The 21,771-nt window shown below is 36.2% G+C and overlaps 1 protein-coding gene across 1 annotated transcript in view; it reads left to right on the forward strand.

Annotated features, from left to right (window-relative positions):
* Positions 1-14,768: 14,768 nt before the first annotated feature.
* LOC104289772 overlaps positions 14,769-21,771 on the forward strand; it is a 30,140-nt gene continuing 23,137 nt past the window's right edge. The window contains exons 1-2 of the mRNA XM_009888784.1: positions 14,769-14,805; positions 15,956-16,122. Of these exons, the coding sequence (XP_009887086.1) occupies positions 14,769-14,805; positions 15,956-16,122 (204 nt within the window). The remainder of the gene's footprint in view (positions 14,806-15,955; positions 16,123-21,771) is intronic.

The following is a 21,771-nucleotide window of genomic DNA, read 5'->3' on the forward strand; positions in this document are numbered from 1 at the left end:
ACTCCACAGCAGAAGAGAAGGGCAAACTGTGAATCTGCCTTTTGTCAGCACAACATCGTGAAAGATTTTGCCAAATGGTGTTCTGATTTAGCTTTTTCTACAGAGGTCAAGTATAAACACATTTGCATTCCAACCACCTATTAACTACATTACTTAGAAGAGTTTTCTAGTTGTTTTGTTTGTTTTTAAAACAGTGACAACAGTAATGTTTTGCTAAGCATTGCAGTATGTTTAGATGCATAGATTTTGCAGGAAGGTAAATGGCACTCCAGCGATTGAGAAATTCTTCAGAAATGCCACAGAGACTGAGTTTGCAGGGAAAGTGCCTGTATTTTGGAGTGATTCTATGCTTCTGGCCTTGCATCATATCTCAGTGCTCATATCATATCTTCGTTCTTGTTCACTGTGGCGCAATAATAACAATCTCCAAGGACTTGGCTATTTCATACCCTTCTAGCAGAGATTATGAATACTAAGAAGACTATCTTCATTGACAGATGAAGGAATGGGTGTGTAGCCATGCATCCAAAAGACTGTTGAACGACAGATGTAAAAATAGGATAAGATCCTACTGGGAAACAGGTTCTCTGCTAGTAGGAAAGTCCCTACCACGCTCCTATACCTGGGTTTGGATTATGTGCTCTAAAGGAATCCTCCACACAGAGATGGTTGTAAGTCTGTTTTGAGAATCTCTTGTAAAGTCTCCTAAGGCTTAGGAGAATGAGTTGGTAAAAAGTTAGCAAGCATGCAGCACGACACCTAGGAGAGACCACAAAGTCTAAGATACATTAAGAATTTTTTCCACTTCCGCACTCAACTAGATTGTGACAAAAGTAGTTGAAAGCACTTCCATCACCACTTTCTCTTCAAGAATGCTGCCTGCTTTGTTTGTTTCCATAAGTCATCCCCATTTATATATTCCTGTTTATACTTATGTTAGTACATACATTGGTTTATATTTAACAGGAAACCATTCTATCTCCCTGATTTAACTCCACATTCTTACATTCTCCCCACTGACGAAGCAGTCAATGTTCTGGAGGGGATAAAAATGTATTGAAGTGCTTGTAACACATCCCCTTGCAATACAGCCCCATTAAGAGATTCCGAAAGAATTTTTCCAGAGTTTAGTACAAATTTTTTTCCCCTATAGCAACACAAAAGAGGTATCTGAAATGATGCACACTTCCAGTGGAAAAGAAAATAAAAACAGTATTTAACTTTCTTACTCACTTGCAGTAAGACTATAAAACATAGATTTAAAGCAGTGCTTTCTTCTGCAACCTTTTACAAATTGCCCTCTTTCCTTTGAAAAAGGTGCAGGACAACTCTGAATTGATCAGTGTCTTTCATATGTCAAAAGAATAATTACAGCACAAAGTACAGCTGTCTCATAAATACTACTGTATGTTGAAAAAACAGGATTAAAGGCATCAACTTCCATAAGTATTTTATTTTACCTCACGAGCAATTGCAGTGACTGCACCAACGAACTGAAAAAATTGGTACTGCTTAGAGAAGAACCTAGTAAGAACAAACAGCAGAAGGGTGCAAAATAATAGGACAGACAGGATAAAAATGGTGTTCTTATTATCTCTCCATTATTTAAAAAAAGAAAAACAAAGAACGTTTAGTGAAACTGAAAGGCAATGTATTGAAATACAAAATTAACTAGAACAAATTATCACAGCTTTCAATGAGGGCAAGAGCTTAGCAGGATTTTCAAGAGATTAAGCATTTACGTAGCTAATGAAATCATTCAGGATTTAAGCCAAATACTAATGGAGGTAAGGAAGAAATATCTTTTAATGCAAATTAGTCAATAAGTGTCCATGATGGGATTTTTTGCACCTTCTACTTAGCGGATCTGACTACAAGCAGAAAGCAGGGTACTTTCCTAGACTTGATACAGTAAAGCAGTTGCTTTTCAATAAATTTTTGTGGTATACTAGATGTATATTTGATTCTTCTAAGCACTTCATATGCTATATGCTTTTCTTAGACACAGAAGTAAAAATGTGCAAGCATTTATTGAATTTAAGACTTGCTTCTAAAGCAGACATTCCCAAAAGCAGCCATGCTTTTTTCCCCCAAATACAGAAAATGACGCAAGAGTACTACATGCTGCGCTTATTTCCCACAGCCAAACTGATGTAATACTATATGCAAAAGTATAAGGAATAAACTGTTTACCAGAAATTCTATCCCTTCTCTGTAATACTGTTTCTCTCCTAGATAAAAAAAAAAATTGTATGTTTTTAAGAGAATCCCCTTCTTCCTCTGCCCCACACACTTCCTCTAGAGCTCTTTGAAGAAAGAGTTGCCAAGGTTTGCATAATTCAGCTTGAAAACTCTCCTGGAACTGTATTATTATATGCTTATTATAGGTTTGACTATCATAGCAAATCATGTACTTAGCCAGCAATTGAAGATTTTACTTTTTTTCCTCTCTGTAAAGCAAATAATTATTCTGCAAGAATTTAAATTAACTTAAAAACAGATTGTTTCAGTAATCTCCCACCTCATTTACCTTTTTCATTTATTATGCAATTTTTACTTCTGACATCCTCTAAATATCAACTTTTCATCTAGTGTGCTTGATCCATAAGGTATTAAAGACACAAGTCAAGAAAAAAGAAACTACAAAATTTAAAATATATGTAAATAGAGTATGCACGTAATAAATAGTAGTGAATGAACAACAATCCACAGTATTTAAAAACCATCTATAGGAATTATCATAAAATTTACACTCTACTGCATTAGCTTCCATCGCCACTACCTGCAAGTTATCAATTACAGTGTAAAATTTTGAGTCAAAGACTAATTTCACAAGTTCTGGGTTTTTTTTTACTGGATGCTAAAAAATAAACTCATTCTTACTTAAGTTAGGATAAACATCCAATAGTTCTTGTGGCAGATTCAGTACCTTTAATACAGTTCATTACTAAAACTCTTCTTCCTTCATTGCTATAACCACAAGTTATTATTTCTTCTGCTTGGAAATGGTGCTTTCCATTTCTTATAAAAATGCATGCTCTTTGAAGAACTGTTTCTTTTTAGTGTCCTATAAACTAGAACATACAAATTACTTTGATTTGTAACTTCAAAGCCTGACTACAGAGGAAAATCATGTAGGTTAATAATATTGTGTGCTCCAGGGCATTAATCCATCCTATTTTGCAATTCTTAACGAATAAACATACCTACTAAACTGATATTCGATTTAAATTATTTTGTACTATTTTCAGTGGATGATAGTTGAGGTTTGATTGTTGCAATGATGGTTAAAAAAAACATCTGCTGGCAAATTGAGTAAGTAACAACTAACAGTGCTGCAAGTATAGATACCAGAACTGCTTCCTCATATGCTAGCTTGGATCTAGCCGGTTTTCTTAGCTCAAGATGCAGCACAGTGTTGATGCAGTCATATAATTTCCAAAGCCCATGGAAGTCAGATATATCATTTTCATACAGCATTGCGCTTTGAACTAATAAGCAGTGCTGGATACAAGACGGTGCAGTGCAGATCAAAGACAAGAGTCCTAAGCTCAGAGTTCACCTTTTCAAACTGATATAAAAAAGCCCTTTAGCAATAAGCCCCCACAGAACAGCAAAATAACTATTCCAAATATAGTTGCAGTATCCTAGAGGAACTCCTGTATCAGATGAAGGGTTCTCAGTGTTGTGAACACTCTCTCATTTCACCAGCTCTCAATCTTCCCAGAACATCACAGAAAGAGAAGTTGCCTACTTTGCAAAGCATCTGTAAAGTTCCCTCTGACAGCAGATTTTGAACTAACTGGAGAACAGCAATATGGCAATATAGGATAAGATTGTTGTGAAGACAGAAAACATCAAGACAGAAGTCTTGGCAAAGGGTCTACAGCTCAAAGAAAAGAAAGAAGATCAAAACTTGACAATATTATAAAGGCAGAAACATCAGGTTCTGGTTACACAGGTAAAGCAACACTTTTCTTCATTATGATACTAGTGTTTTTCTGCCACTTATGCCTTTCCGCTCCCTCTTTTACCTGGCAGTTTACCCATAAGATATTCAATAGATGAGCAGGCAGCTCAGCTAGCTGCTTCTTCTGGCATCTGCACATGCAGTTATATATTTCTTTGAAATTACCAGAATTTTAAAAATCTACTGCTTTTCAAGTAAACATCCAACAAATAGCTATGTCCACAGCTGTCACTAATACAGCAGCACATATATTGATACACACTTACAAAAAATGTCTAAAATAATTTTATAATGCTAATAACAGGAAGTACTTAGTCAGGAAATTATTTTTCAAAAGGTCACCATGCCATTCAAGGTTCCGAAAACTGAGACAGCAGATACCTCACGTTACTAATATAGTTTATGTCAATTGCTTATACCTCATTATCAATATTTGTGTCAGTTGTTTATACCAATTGTTATCACAGAATTTATTTCCATATATGTTCACTGTATGACTCAGGAATACACACAATTTTTTTCTGACCCTAAGGGCACCAATAAAGAAAAAAACACTGGCAGGAAACTCTGCAGAAAATCTCCATAAAAATCGACCTCAAAAGCTAATAACTCCCAGAATACACCCATCCTCTGCATGAAAGAGTTTAAGAACCAAGAATTTCATTGCTAATCTTGGCATAAAGACAGAGTGCTATGAAAATATTTATTACCAAAAAAACCCCAACTGCTAATTTATGAATTTAATTAATGGGTGAGCTCCAGAAAGAGTTGCAAGAAAAACCTACAAGAAAACTTGCATTCTAGAGACAGACTGAAGAAACTTAATATAATATTAAAAATACAGACACAGTTAAGTTACAAACAGCCTATTAGTGTCTGCACAACAAGAACATATCTCGTATGGGGTCCTAAACTAGTAGATATGGGCATACCAAAAAATGATTCCAGGAAGTTGAATCTTGACAAATTTGAACTGGACGTACATGGCAGAAATAAAACATTGTGAATAACTAATTATTAGGACAACTCCTCTAGGGCTGTGATAGATATTCCATCATGATATCCAATTCTTAAAATTAAAATGTTAAGAGAAGCTATAAGAATTTTTAATGAAGGAAAAGACACAAGTTCATATCAGTTGGCTTGTTGAAGAAAGTCAACCCAGAATTTCAACAGCAAAAGTATTTCAGAGCATGTCAGGTTTCTGGGAAAATTTCTAATTGTAGCTGAAAAGTTGAACACTTTAAAGAACCCAGAATATTTCCAAAACCAGAAACATTTAAATGGAATAATGTCTGTATTTCTTCAGTGCTGTTCAGTTCTGCCTCAGAACTTCACCTCAAGATAAGTTGCTTTTGCTGACTATCTATCTGCCTCAGAACTTCACCTCAAGATAAATTGTGGCAGCTCAGTGTAAGGGCTCTCGATGTTTCATGGGATCTATGGCCCCACCCATAAAGAATGTGTGAGAAGTCTTCCGGTCTACAAAAATCAGCATGCTAGATGTAGTTGAAAACTAATATTTTGATAAGATACCACATTTTACATTTTTTCCCTAGAGCTTCACTTTGAGGACATTTAAGTTGAGGGAAAAATAGTTTATTTTGTTCAAACTATCATAATCTCTAGTCCCAATACCTATGAGTAAAATTTTGCAAGCTATAATAAATTTTTATCAGATTTGTGTCACATGATTTTTACTGTTAACTAATATTTCTAATATGCTTCAAATTACAGTTAATCCAAATGTGTTGAAAGTAGGAAATAAAGCAGGTAGCACACATAGAGATGAATCAGGACCTAAGTTCACAATGAACAAAATTCTCTGCTACATAAACATATAAAGGAATAAGAAAGCTGGATTCAGAAAATATGAAAAAAAAAAAAAGTCAGAGATTAAAGTTAATACAACTTGTCAAATACATGTTAAAACAAAGACTGTATCTGAAATACTAAATTCCTGAAATATTGTATGTGGTATGTCACTACAAACAGAGGTACTTGTTGAAAATAGCAGTTCAACTACTTAAAGTTGTAAATTGCAACAGCTGGAAGCATTTACACTTTTTAATCTCTCCTTCAGTAACAAAGTTAAATTCTTCTTGCAGCTGTTGAAGACAAAAGTATTTTGGTATGTTTTGTTCCTTGAATGCTGCAAAGTGTGAGAGAATGCAAGAGCAAGGCTGGAGGATTTTACAAGTTGTTTTGATTTAAAAATTACTTCTTTTTTTTTTTTAAATTAACCTTTACAGAGATTACACAAATTTCCTCAAGATTTCTGATAGTATATCTTTCTGACTAGCACAAATAGCATAAGCATATGCTGGCTGGTGGCTTATCTGAGCAGAAATTACTTCTCAGGCCAAACAGTACTAGCCTTTGGTTGTAAACAAATCCATACCTTTTTTACTGGAGTGAATTTTTAAAAGCAAAAGGATACATTAATGCTTGTTCTACTTCCTTTGTTGTTGCAGTTTTACTTTAAAATGTACATACATATTTTTTTCTGCATCACAAAAATCATCCAAGAAATCACCAGTTGCCCTTTTCTAATGAGTAGTACTGTAAATTAGAGATTCTTCTTGCAAAATAATGTCACTTTTTTTTTTTCTTTTCACTGGATTATCAGATACCTGCTATCCCTGTTAAAATTACTAGACGCATCAGATATACAGAACACAATTAGATGAACCACACAGGATACGCAGCGTAAATCCAACACAACGCCTGCACATCAGAATTACAGCCTGTATTCGCTCGAGTTAATCTGCATACTTGCAATAAATCTAATGCATCCAGAACATCCCAGAGTTACTGAGCATGCACAAGACATCTGTGCTTCCTGGAAAGGACAGGACCTCTATCCCAGTCACAAATGACCTTCACGTAACTGCAGCAAAAGATACAGCTTCCTCAATTTGGCTTTATTGTTCTGGTACAAGACCTAATCTCAGGCAACAGTTCTGCACTGGGCTTTTAAATAACTATGATAACTACTTAAGTTTGTTCCCATGGTTTGCTCTTATCTATTAAAACTTTTTAAAAATATAATTAGTAGCATTAACTCAAGCCCTGTGATTTGCAATCTTGAAGTCAAAACTTGCACGGAAAACATTAATAGTATCTACAAGTACCCTGTCTCCTAACACAATAGAGACAATAAGTATTCTCTTCTAGAGAACATGTAAAAATGTGCTATCAAAACCTGCTAAACATTACCATAATCAATTCCATCATACATGAATACCATCATACATGAATACTCAGGATATTTGGAATCAAGCTCGACTGCTCTGGCCCACTCAATAAGTTTGTGTGTTACTGAGCCATCAAATTCCAGTAGCTATTTCTGCATTTATATTTCTTGGAACATTAAAATAAAACCATCTTGCATTAATTGCAAGCATTTAAAGGAACAAATGTTTATTGCATCAGAAATCTCTTATAATGTGTACAATTTTTAGAACACATTTCCAATTCTGACACATTAATCAGGTTATCAGATTTAATATTACAGCTATTAAAACAAAAATCAACTAGGAAGCAATAAGAAACCCTAAATCATCATACAAACATTTCCCACAGTACTGAACATGAAATCCTAACAGATGAGAACCCTGACAAACCTTAAAAATATTAATTACCACCTGAATCAAGCAGAATTTATCAGCTGAGAAACAGGTGCTACAGGAAAGCACTTCCTTCATCAGCTGCCCACGATAAAGCATGCATGAGTTTGCCTGACATCAAAGGATGTAGTTTCTCTTTTTCATCTAGAAAGAAAGATACATCTAAGTCAAAACTTGTTGACAGAAGACAAAAATTCATTCAATAAAACTGTGCGTGTGTATATATTTTTAAATATATTCGAAAAGTCATTTCCTCCCCCCAGTGAAGCAAAACTTCTACTTAATATTAATTGACCATAGCAACTACATTGCTTGCAAACAAAATTTACACCTGCTACCTCACAGGCATAGCACTTCACCTGCATTTTAACATTTGAATGGCTGATAAACACATGCTTAAGTATCTTCCTGAAGGAGGATACTTTCTTGAATTTAGAGTTAACAGAGAGGAAAAACTCAATTCTCCAAAACCTCCAGAAAACATATCATAGAATGGTTTGGGTTGGAAGAGACCTTAAAGATCATCTAGTTCCAACCCCCCTGCCATGGGCAGGAACACCTCCCACTGGATCAGGTTACTCAAAGCCCCATCCAACTTGGCCTTGAACACCTCCAGGGATGGGGCATCCACATCCCTGGCCAGATTTAATTCTATCAGGGCTTTAGCTTTCCTAACCTGACTGCTCAGACAATTTGTCTGTATTCCTCCCAGGCTACCTGTCCTTGCTTCTACCCTCTGTAGGCTTCCTTTTTGTGTTTGTTTGTCCAAGAGCTCCTTGTTCATCCATGCAGGCATCCTGGCATTTTTGACAGATGAATTGCTCCTTAGCTTGGAGGAGGCGATCCTTTAATATTAACCAGTTTTCTTCGGCCCTTCTTCCCTCCAGGGCTTTATCCCATGGTACTCTACCAAGCAGGTCCCTGAAGAGGCCGAAGTCTGCTCTCCTGAAGTCCATGGTAGTAAGCTGGGTCCCCAATGAAGCTGACTTACTGGCTGGAGTGGCTGGAATTCCTTTGTGCTGCACTCCAGGTGCTCTCCTGCTGACCTGTGATCCTTCTCCAGGCTCTGAGCATCTATTGCTGGCACTGGCATCAAACTGGTAGGAGTGGGCTAGATTGAGGTTCTTCTCCCCCAGTGACTTTAGTTTGAAGGCCTATTCACAAGCTTGGCAAGCCTATGACCAAAGATGCTCTTCCCCTTCTCTGACAGACGGACCCCATGAGCCCCCAGTAGACCTGGTTTCCCAAAGCAAGTCCCACAGTCTAACTAGCTGAACCTCTGGCTGTGGCACCAGTCCTGTAACGATTTGTTGATTTGCCAGATTCAACTGGCCCTTTTGAACCCCTTCCCTTTGGCCAGGAGGATTCATGAAAAATCTACTTGCGCTCCACAGTCCCTATAAATCACAAATACTTAAGAACAGGTAGAGGTCAGTATTGCCAGCCTGTCAGATCCAAGTGCAGGGAGGATTTTTTTCTTGGAGGAAAAAGACACATCCCTTGGTGTCTCCTTTCAGGATAAAGAGAGTGGTGTTCAGAACCCAGCCCGGACTTCATCTGCTTCTTTTCAGCTATCACCTACTATAGCTGTAACAAAACTAACTACAGAAATGGTACAGTCATGGGCTTGGGCACTTCTACTACAAAGCATGTTATTTCACTTCAAATAATTTTCTTAAAAAAATTAAGAAAGAACCCTAGCAATATCCACAATCCTTACAGGTCTTTGTAAGAATTCCTAGGGGAAAAAGCAGAACCTTAACAACCACAGACTACTACAGAACTCTATGAGGCAAGGGAAATAACTTGGACTGAAATATGTTATAAAAATCTTGCAACAACTCCTCATAGATGGCAGCTTTCATAAAAACATTGTGCTGGAGGAGATCCCCAGGTCATTAAGTCTAATACCCTATTATCATAAGCAAATATGTCATATAAACCCTTTCATCAAATTACTCTGAAGCCTTGGTCTGACAAGTTCTGTCTGTGAACTTCAACGTATTCACGGACATTTGTTCTTACACCAATGCTGTCTTTCAATTTAAATCAGTCTTTCCTTTTCTGTGTTTCTCTTCCTGCTCCACTTAAATAAAGCAACTATGGAAGAGCTGCATAGCTGTTCACCCCGTCACATGTTTAGGAGCATGTGCTTCAATAAGCAATGCTAAAGATAGGAAGGGGAAGTTGCAGCCACCTCAACCTCCTCAGTAAATCCTTCTCTGACCACAGCTGCCCCCAGATCTTAGTTTCTGCTCTGAAGAGTTGTCTGTTCTCACAACCAGCAGTTCCCAGCATTCTGGTGCACCAGTTCCGTTTTGTGCTCATCTTTCCCGAACACAGACAACTGGAATTGTATGTGTTATTCCAGAAAGGTTCTCAAACAGTGTCTCTCTCTTATAATGGAGAAAAAAGGGGAAACAGGAAAAAAAAAAAAAAAAGCGCCTTATCTGCCCCATCATAATTGAAGAAACTCAAAGGAGAAAAATCCTCTATGGCCTGAACAAACAAGAGAAACCATAAAGTGTCTGTGATTCTGACAGACTGAGCTAAAATGGAATTTCCAGGCAAAACCCTTACACTAATACAGATTAGTGGTCTAACAATCTAACTGTTCCTAACACAGGGCTGGATAACATTTAATACTCCCTTAGATTTGGTTCAGACTTTTATAAGAAGTAAATCAAAGAAGCCTACATACATCTTAGAAATGGCATGAAGTCCTTTCCAGGCTACAAAGCAACCCAAAACTGTGAAGTGATTTGTAGCAATACAGGCAAGCTAACTTAACATAATTTAACTGCATACTTACGAAAACAGAGCCCTATTAACTTGTGCTTCAGCATGATCTCTAAAAGGATAAAGTCACCTAGTAAATACTAAGGCAGATAACATTCACGGAATCCTATACTGCAAAGGATATTGCTTTCAATACCAGGGCTATGAAGTTGAAAACTAGTTTAATAGGCGTATCTAAGCTACAGATCATATCTTTAAATTACGACATAAGCAAACACAATGAATTTGCACAACATGCCTATTAGTAACTTAATACTTCCTATGTCTCCATTTATAGGTTTAACTTGCGGACCACAGCTAAATTTTGCCTCTTTCAATACATTGTGGCTTTTAACATCATTACTGGTAAGGGCTAAGAATTTTGGCCCACCTTGTCTGGTGACAATTTTCACAGCATCTCAGCACTTCAAAACTTTACATGGGATTATTACAGTAATACCTCATAAGTTACTGAAGTACCACTAAGCCATTTCAGTACAAAAAGAACAGAAAGACATACCTGTAACAGCATTAGCCACTTTTACACTGGCAGTACAGTTATTTGACCTCTAAATTCTTTTCAAAGTCATTTTTCAGATATACCTCCCTTTTTTTAAGCATTAATGACACTTTAATGGCTGCAAATGCCCATTTTTGTTACTCAGTCATGAAAGGATCTGCATCATTATGTACAAGCGCCATTATCCAGCAGCAGATGTTTCTCAGCAATTCTTTTAGATGACTTTCAGATGACTGAGGAGAAAACATACTTAAATTTCAGATTATTGAGAAATATAACAATTTATCCATTTAGTGACAGTTGTTTTAAGGTCTAAATTTTATCCAAATCTTAATACATTTAATGGACGATTACTGATATTGTACACGATAATTTTTACCGAACTATTATCTGATACTAATGCATTAGTATTCTTAAAATATATTTAATGAAATGTATAAATGAGGTTGGTAATTTAAGTGATTTTTTTTAACTAAGATTTATATCAGTTGAACTAATCACACTCATGTCATTCAGTTATAGATAGAATCTCTAATGTTTTCAATTCTTGAGGATTGATGTCAGCCTCCCTAAAAGCAACAGTATTTCTCTGAACCTTAAAGAGAGTTATATCAGGACCATGCATGGCAGAGATATTCACAGTGAAAGTAAATTAGATACCTGTATATTAAGATTGAGATTCAGATCATTCTGGTACCCAAATGCTGACTATCTGATGAATATCAGGTATCACTTGAAAAATCAACTGTAAGGAAGACATGATAGTGTACACTGATGGCAAAGCGTACCCAAAATGGCATTTTCCTAAATTACTTGTTAATCTCTACGATTTCTGAAGATTGGAGAATCTGTCACATGTGATAACAATAAAGTATGCATTAACTCAAGAGTAAGTTCTGCTCTGAAGGACCTTGGACTACCCAAGAACCATTATATTAGATGATTACTTTGTATACTACCACAACTTTATTCCAGAGGAAGTAAAGATACAGAAAAACAGAAAAGAAGGTAAACTGTAGCAATACAGAAACAACAAGGCATAAATCCTGAACTGTGGACTTAATTTCCAGTTATGCTGTGCTCAAGCATGTGGTTTATAAGCCACAGGAGCTAGAGAGGAAGGGAGAGGAAGAGATTTAGTCAGGAAACAGAAACAAATAGCTGCAGGATGGACGAAAAGTGCCAGAGCAGCAGGGAAGAAAGTCGTCAACTAGAAATAGCTGAAGACTGAATTTATAAGTAGGCCTACCTAGAAGCCCAGAAGTGAAGAAGTCAGAAAAGTTTTTAAAAGCTTTTCTGAACCACAGTTTATTACTGGTCTCAGCTTTCAGGTAGGATACTCAGCAAATATCTGTACCTAGCTTGACCTGGTTAAAGAAAAAAAAGGCACAGTTGCTGTAGGGGGCACTGTAAACCTTGATTTGCTCTAAGAGTAGAGGAATTGTGAAGACAGATTGTGCCTGAATGTGCACTTAGAGAAACTAAAATGGTGTCACAGTGCAGCTACGGAGGGACCAGGACGTCTAGTTGTCCTAGTAAGTTCCACAAACTTACTTCAACTCCTGACACAATACAAGTAACCATTCACATACTTTTTTTTCATAATACACCTAAATACATACACAAGTTTCCTTCTGATCTCAGTAAAATAAATATTTATATATCCTAAGAAAAACTTGTTCTTCCAGATGTTACAGAATGGTATCATTAAGTATACACTGATGTATAGAAACGTCACTTTAAATGCGTATCATGTATGCTAGATCAAATTTTCCAGTTAATAGCAGTGCCATTTTGTGTCTTATGACACAACATAAGGGGCAGAGCAGCTGCAAAAAAAATTATAAAAACCATAATGGGTCACACTACAGGTCTATCTAGGCACTATTCAATCTCCAATAAAGAGAATAAAATATATCTGCAGAGCAAGTAAATGATACTTTAAGTACTCTTACATCATTAGGTAGTCTGTATTTCACATACCTGTTAAAATTCAGGACCTTTATGTTCAACAGTTCATAATAGATTTCTTCCATTAGTTTATCCACTTTCTTTCTGAACCTGTATAAATTTTTAGCCCTAACAATATTCTGGAATATGGTCTTCCACTCTGGGAAGGACTCCTTTTATTTGGTACTAACTTAGCCCTGACAATTCATCTGACAATGCCTGTCTAACCTTTCTGTTTGAAGAGAAAGGGAACAGTTGTGCACTATTCATCTTCTACATTCATGATTTTATGGACATTCATCACATTCTTTCCCATTCCAAGCCATCTCCTTTCCACGTTAGTGTATATTCCACATTCAACTGTAATTCCGTATACAAGAGCATACCTTTAAATTCATCTGATTATCCTTCCCTTATTTTTGAAGAAAGTTTTCCATCTTTGAGATGGGGGGCAGAACTGCAATACTGTTTGAAAAGGTGGGGCAGTCTAGGTTTATTAAGTGGCATAACAATGTTCTCTTCTATTCCTTATTCCGCTCCAACTAATTCATAGCACTTATTTCTTTCCTGACCACCACTGAGCACTGATGTTGTCACATTTAATGTAACTGTAAAGTTTCAAAACTTCAGAAATTTTTACTAGGTCATAAGCTATCACTGTGCAGAAGGAACTGGAATTATTGTTTCTTCTATGCCATCTGCCATGTTCTTGCTTAGTCATGCAAATCTTCTGCAATCTTCACATTTGTTTTTTGACTTTTATCACTCTGCATAGCTTAGGACTGTTAATAAACTTGGCTTCTATAATGTGAACTTCAGATTTGAACGATAAATTCACAATTAACAACTTTCAAATGTCTAACAAGCATTGCCTGTTAACTAGCAAGGCCAATATAAATCTTAAATATCTCCAACATAGTTTTGAAATCCAGGTTTGACAAGACTTAAATACTTTTTATATAAGCTAGTGTTGAACAACCACAGATATTGCGATTACACTTTTCAAATAATTTCATACTGAAGCAAGACTAAAGAAGGAGAACAATAGATACCCTCAAACCTATTATATTCACAGAACTGATGCTAAGTGAATTGAAATGAGAAAACACAGATGCATCTCAACTTTTGAATTTAAACCAGTATTTTGTTCTGTGCATTGACACTGAAGATATCTGCAGTGTATATAAACGCTTCCCTCCCCCCTGCCCCCTCCCATCCCCTCGCCTGAAGTTTTTTCCAGTTCCCTCTGATCAATGTTATATCTCAAGAATTCTTGAAACACAAAAGCACACTCAGAAACACCAAATTATTAGCCCTTTTTAAACACGTATAATGCATACTAAATCAATACATCCTTAATGTGGTACTTGGTTTTATATTAGCTCCAAGCAAGTGCTACTGGCCTCTGTATGTATGTACTCAGGACTGCAGGGTACAGAAAGAAATAATTTTTAGTCTGTCTGCAACAGTGGCATGTGTGACATACAAACCACCTCAAAGTGGCATGCCTGTGCAGCTCATAATCCTGCTTGTATAAAGATACAAACCTAACCCAAAGAGTAAATGTGGGCCACATCTATTCATAGCATATCTGAAGTTGGAAGGGACCACCGCTCTGCTCCTCACAGGACTACCTAAAACTAGATCAGACAAATAAGAGGGTCATGTTCATCATGCTGCATGGCAGCTTCCTTCTGTACGTGGCAATAGACCTTGTGTCCACCCTCTATTTTCCAGCCACTGTACTGACCCTGTTCAGTAAAAACAGCAGCATGGTTTCTTATTTAAGGGAGTAAAAGCATTTACAGAGGTTTGAGGGCATCCCTCCTCAGCAATAATGCCTCATACACCATCTGGAGCTAGTATTACTGCTGATGAGTGAATATGAGGAAATTAAACTTAGAAACTTCTACCTTAAACCATGGGAATTTCCACCGAGTTCAATGGGACTATTCAATGTAAGCACATAAAAATTAATAGACTTCTAGCTGACTGGTTAAGTTTTGCTGCACAATAGCAGGAAATATGTAAATAAGTATTTTTATTGTACTACCTTCCTGTAGGTTCTGATTTACAAGTTCTTCTTTTTGTCGTCTACCAACATACTCAACGTCTTCAGTAAACTATGAAAAACAAATCAGGAAAAGCTTTCAATGTTTTAAATAAAATGAAAATCCCGTATAATTTTTTCCACATGTTAACTGTTTGACTAACTGCTGTCCATTTTTATTAGTGGATATAAAGATTAATAAACTAAAATGCCCAATGTTGCTGATATTTGAGATTTAACATTTATTGTTAATTTCCAAATGGATTATTTTCTCACGCAAAAATCAGGAGCGTGAATTAGACATGGGCTAGTTCCTATACTATGATTCTTGACAACTGGACATTTTTAGTGAAGAGTCCCGACCGTGCCATTTGCTCCCTCTGGTGGTCACAGCTCAAACCTGTGTTTCACAGAAGATTACAAAGCCTATTACTCAGGGGAGGGTGGAGGAGTGGGGTAGGGTGTTTCCCAATTGAGACGAGCACTTTATATAACGAAAATAAAAATGACTTTTTAAAAAAAAAATGTTTCTGATTTATTATTATATTCTTTAAAAAAAAAAAGCCAGACTGAAGTGCAGCCTTCTTGGTTCACAATACAGGAAAAGAGATTAATAACCAATTAAAGGCTGTAAAGAACCCACCACAATCAAACCAGTATTTAACATTAAACTGATCAGGAATATTAGGTAGTATGACACAGTACCATTGAAAAGAGAACAGAGCTATTGTTCAGAGGGCTGTTTTAAATTTTTTCCAAATGTCAAAGTCATCTTTTCAATATATTTGGTTTACAGTACGGCTTAGCTGTGAGCACTTGATCCTTCTTCGATCTAACAATACAATCAAACTGCATACAAACATCCCTCAAAAACGCACAAATATTTCTTCGAAAAAATCCAAGCCAAATCACTGGATGCAAGTTTTCCCTGTTCAAAAGGGACTCTGCTCTCAGCAGCTACACTGACACAAACCCACACTACTTACATTCAAACACAAAACAAGAGCTATTACAGATTTATACCAGCATTGCTATTAACAGACTTTTGTACTTTTCAGTTTTCATTTACATTGCCAAAGACTCTTCTTTGATTAAAAACGATAAAGACTCCACAACTTCAAAGAATGACTCCACTAAAAATGTAAGTGTCCATCTGATGTTTAGTAACTGTACAGAGATCAAAAAAAGTGAAGTTACACTAAAAGAAATACGCAAAAGTGAACAGGTATGAATTATCAGTTTGTATGGAAAGTCAAAAGGAATAATCCAATATGAAAAGCATCAGAAACAGCATATGGAAAGCACATTTGTAAGTTTCATAAATGAGGCATCTCAAAAATGCTGTATGAAAGCACTAACTCTAGGACAAGAGTGAAAAAAGCCTTGGAGGAAATAAGATACAACAGAGCAAAGAACAACAAACTCAAAATATTTGCTTAAAATATTTAATGTACATGATCCATGTTAAATAATACAGTATCAAGTAGATGTCAAAACATATTAATAAACAAATTATGAAGACCAACATTACAGCAGCTGTTTCACTCTGAATCACTGTTTAAATTTTCAGAACATGCTTCTCGTAACAACAACGATTCTGGCTGTCATCCACTGATGACAACTTGAGAGTAGCGTGCAGTACATGGGAATAATTAAGCAAACTAAACAGCACCACCTAATGAAATTTCAAGGACATTAAAAACAAAAATAAATTGGCTTAAGCAAGGAAGATGATTAGCTGTTTTTTAAATCTGCGTTACTCGCACATCCTTGACTAAGGAGATGGTCTATTTTGAAACATCTAGTTAGAAAATAATTTGGCATGAGCTCTAGCTGTGGAGGAGATACTCTGTTTAACCCATGCTACTATCGTATCTGACACTACACTCAAGTGACAGTGAAGAAAAGCACAAGGTTTGGAAATGTGCCAGAATTTCAAAGTGCATTTTTTGCTACTACCAGAAAACTGCATCTAAATAGGGTTGAGTGATAATGAGAACTTGAATTGAACTTCGAGAGCCCCTTGTGACCTACAGATGAAAAGGCTTACTGCACAGACCAAAGAAAATATAAAATCTCGAAGAAAACTGTACAGGTGACAGAACAAAACTGATGAAAGAACAGTTAATTCTGACAGAACTAAAGCAATGCATATTTTGCAAGCCACATACACTCATATAAGATACTTTTTAATAACAGAGCTGTTCTATGCAAGAAATGTACATCACGCCTAAAAAAGGCATCCTGAAAAAGCAGCCACTGTAAAAAATTAACTAGGTTAAAAAAAACCACAACCAAAAACCAACTGCAGATAAAATTCCATGTAAATGTAAAGCAAAAAGAGCAGGCACAATCTTTGGTCACAGAAACAGTAACAAAGTAAGAGTAGAGAGGAACTGCACATCTATATAGTACTGACCTAGCCAACGCTAACACCACTTAGGGGTTGTCCATATTTTAAAACACAACAGAGGAAAACAAAAAACAATACAGTAAAGAGCTGCAAAATAATTATTAGAAGGCTGGAAAAGTTTCTTATAGAGGGATTTGAGACCTATAATATATTATGTAGTATTCAAATCATATCACAATCTTCTTAAGCACACCGAAAGAAGAACTTAGCATGTCCATGACTACTCCTATAGAGAAAGAGAAATAAGAGCCAAGACACTGAATGCAAACCATAAGTAAAATATGCTAGCGATTAAATATGGGTATAAACTAAGACAAGGAAGTGGATTCTCCATCTCCAGAGGGATGCAAATTGAGCAGGATGCTTGCTTGTATTCTAACTTTTAATATAAATGTAAATCAATTAAATTGAGCAAGCTGAGATATAAAGGGACTCATGCTGAAAAACAACATGATCCCACCCCACACTGCAGGCATCTATGAAGCAAAACTAAAAATAATTCAAAACAACAGAATTTAGCAACTATTTCTCCAGGTTCAGACAGTAATCAAAGCTGTTCAAAGTTTAGACTAATAATATTCTTGCTGTTGCCTAAAATAATGACGTGTTACAAATTTCCAAACAACAACAAAAAAAATCTATTACTATAATCCAAATATTACTCAAATTCAAAAGAAAAAGAAAATTTAGTATTAACAATTAAACAAAGCTTGTTTAAAACAAGAATCCAATGACCTTCACTTTGAAGAAAGTTATTTTAAAAGGGTCCAAAAGTATTTTCTTACAAAATATAATCTTTAAAACTTCAGTTCCTTAGAGGATAGTTCTGCTAACAGCAATAAATACCCTTTGCTGAAAAAATAGCAATATTATTGTTTTCATAAAATAGACTTAAAGCCAATTTTACATTATAAGACCACTAACAGACCAATTTTTTTTCTCTAGATGTGTTAAAATTGCCTAACTACTGGAGCGAAGCATCATTGGTTATTTGTACTGTTTATGTAACTAATGTAATTTAATTGCTGTCATTCATACTGATACATAGTAAGGCATTCCAAAACCACATACAGGAATCACAGGTAATTAAGATTACCTGTGAAATGACAATGATGAAGTATTTTTGCCTTTCAATACAGGGACATTCAGTTATACTATATTAAAAGGTAACATTAACAAAACACTTTTTTTTTTTTTTTTAACTCTGTCCTTAAAGATTATTTTTTTTTTCAAGGTTCTTTCTTCTTTCTGGCTAATTAAAATTACTGTTGTAGAGATGGATTATATGTTTACTGCTAACAGAACATCATCACTGGTATAAGACTACAATAAAGTTGATAATAAATTGCTGTAATGCACAAGGTGACAGCTCAGAAGTCCCTGAAATCAATCAGTGCCTTGATATCCTACTTAAACTGTGGAGCTGAGGAGCTCTGATTACTGTCTTTTCCTTGTTTGCGCTACCTGGCTGAATGACTGCTAGTTACCTGTTTGCTTCCTGTACCCTCTCTAACTTGATTGGGTAAGCTCTGGAAGTATCCTATGCAAAATATTCAGAAGAGACAGAAAACAGGCATTTTCTTTGTTAAAAATTAAATACCAGACCAGATGTATCAGTCTTCTTACTCCAGGGTTATGAAGATTATTTTACTTAAATCTTAATACGGGTTCTAAAACTTCTTCCTCTGATGTTAACTTTGTTAGGCAATGAAGTGATTGCATCCACTTGGAAGGACCTTACTGATAAGTGTATGTTTTCTAGCAAAAGAAAGAGGACACTAACAACCAATATAAGTTATCATTTGAAGTATTAGATTTTAGAAGGAATACTTTATACTTAAGTGTAAGAAAGTCAAATTCAACTATTCTTCAAAGATAAAGTGTTAGGAGAATTTCAAGAATTTATGGCCCTCTCTTAATTAGAGCACCTTATGATTCCACAAGATTCTTCTACACAATTGTGAGTTACGATGTGGCCTTTGGCTTTCCCTCAGATTAAAATATTTTAGTACTACAAGTATTATGTCTTCTTCCTTGAAGACACAGGATTTTTTTCTGTCCTTTTCTGGAACTGAAAAAGACAGCATAACACTATCCTTGCAAAAATTCTTGAAAATACTGCTATGAAACACTGATGGCTATGTTATATTTGATGGCTAAAATATGAATAGCTTTCACAACACTCATGAACCTGAAGAAAACCCAAGATATAATCTGCATTTTACTATTCTCAGACTGTAAGTAAGTTTTATACTCAAAACCAAAAAACTTAAGAAGAAAACCTCTTGTACTCCTATTGATTAGACTTCACAACAATAAACTTTTCCAAAATTGTGTTGTGGTAAGCATGCAAATCATTACAGCCATCTCTAAGAAACAAATGCTTTACAGAACCCAATGACTATCCAACTAATGAAAAGATACAATGCCGATTTAATTTTCTAAAAAACACTATTTTACTCTTAGCAGGTATAAATTCAATAACCTCTTCAGTACACTTTCTTTTTGCAGTGCAGTTACAACACAAACATCTTCATAGAAGCAGATCAATCTATTTTCCTACATCACACTTTTAGAGAAAAGCAGGGAAGATACCCTATGGCCCACTCCACTCTATACCAAATGCTTCAGGGTGCTTGTGAGCCAACTGCTACAGTATCACATAATAGCAGTGCAGAAAGCCAAGTGATAAAATAGCACAGAATAGCTGTCCCCATTTTCCCAGAATAAACCGCACAGGCGTGTTCAGATAGCACTTCAGCAAAAAGAATGAATGTGACTGGTTTCACAGAGAATTCACGGTATGAATAGTTGCTTGCTTAAGCTAATAATGCCTCACTGAAGGCACGATCAGGTACTGAAGAACTCTTTTCCTGCACACATCAAATGGATTTAGACAAGAATGGCCATTCCACATGGAACTATGTCACAATCTCTCAGCTTCAAACTGAGTTTTGGGGTATGCTGGAGGGATGTTACTTTTTGTTTTAAAGAACATCAAACTATTTCTAGTCTTATATGTATCAAAAAGATTACTACCCTCTTTCTAACCTGAATGCTCAGCTCTAAAGCATTAACTAGAGACCATCTGCTGTCATTGCACTTATTTAGTGAAATCAGTAGTTAAACATTTCTTACATGGATGTGGAAAAAAGGCAGAAAGTCAAGATTTATGGCAAAACAGAACACTTATGGAACTGTTTGCTGTGTATTTTTCTAGTTCTTACTTTACAGTAATGTGAACAAAATATAAAATCTGGTATTTTTTAAAAATATTTCTCTTAATTATTTCATCTGATGACTTTTTGGTTTGTTTCTGATCAGGATCCATTTGTTTGAAGTGTCTGCATTCAAAAAGAACTGTTTTAACACATATACTGGTAAAAGGAACACTTTTCAGAGTACATTCAACTCAGCAAAGTTATATGAAGTTATATAAACATTGCTTTAAAGTGTGCAATAAAGGAGTGAAAGAAGCAATAAGACACTAACATATATTCAGGAGTTATAGTTGGGTTTTTTTTCTCCAGTATGTTAACTTAAAAGTAACCCACACAACTGCTGAAATCTGTAACACTAGTTTTAGAAATGTTAAAAGTTTACTGTCTTGGCAAACAGAAATAAAGTTGTTCTGCTTCTCTCATACCAACACGATAATTTCAGGCTAAATTGCAGCTCTGTAATTAATAAGCAAGCTTATCAATAAGGTGGTAAAGAACTACTCTGAAATTTAACACTGGCAACTTCTGTCTGATATAAAAAAGCAAATGCAAAGTGCAAGAATGCCGCTATCATTTCACATCATCTGTACATTAATACAGTGGGAGCCATCGACTACTTAAGCTTTTTAAAATGACAAACACTTGAAGGAGTTTCAGAAACGACTTGAAGTGCAGCCAGAAAATAAAAATTAAAACTAATACCGCAGACTACACGCTAAAGTAAGTGATACAGCACTGGCTCACCGATTACCTCCCCTTCACCCCCCACCTGCCTTCCATGCTAAAAAGATGAGGCCATGCCCTCTCATCTATCCACCTCCTGAACAGCAAGACGTGACCAGCGTACTGCTGCAAGCCAGAGGCAGCAGGCACGGCCCAGGACAACAATCTGCAGACAGGCCGACTCAAAAAAAAGTCAAAAGTGGCCCCGAGCGCAGGAGCTGGCATCTCCATAGAGAGGAAAGGCGCGGACGGGGACGCAGTGCATCTCTCCCTGCAAGACGAGGCCAATACACCCTTCCCGACCCGCGCGCTCCGTGCGTTGCTCCCTCACAGACTCCTTCCAGCCTCCGCAGCTCCACCGAGCTTCCGGCAACGGCTCACTCAGCGGCTCCAGCGGGCCCGAACTCCCGGGCTGCACCTGACACAAAACCCCACAGCGAGAGAAAACAAACAAACAAACAAAAAAAAAAAACAACCAAACAAAACAACAACATACCCGTCTCCTTACACACTCACT

The sequence above is a fragment of the Charadrius vociferus genome, unplaced genomic scaffold (assembly GCF_000708025.1).
Source record: "Charadrius vociferus isolate BGI_N301 unplaced genomic scaffold, ASM70802v2 scaffold436, whole genome shotgun sequence".
NCBI classification, from domain to species: domain Eukaryota; kingdom Metazoa; phylum Chordata; class Aves; order Charadriiformes; family Charadriidae; genus Charadrius; species Charadrius vociferus.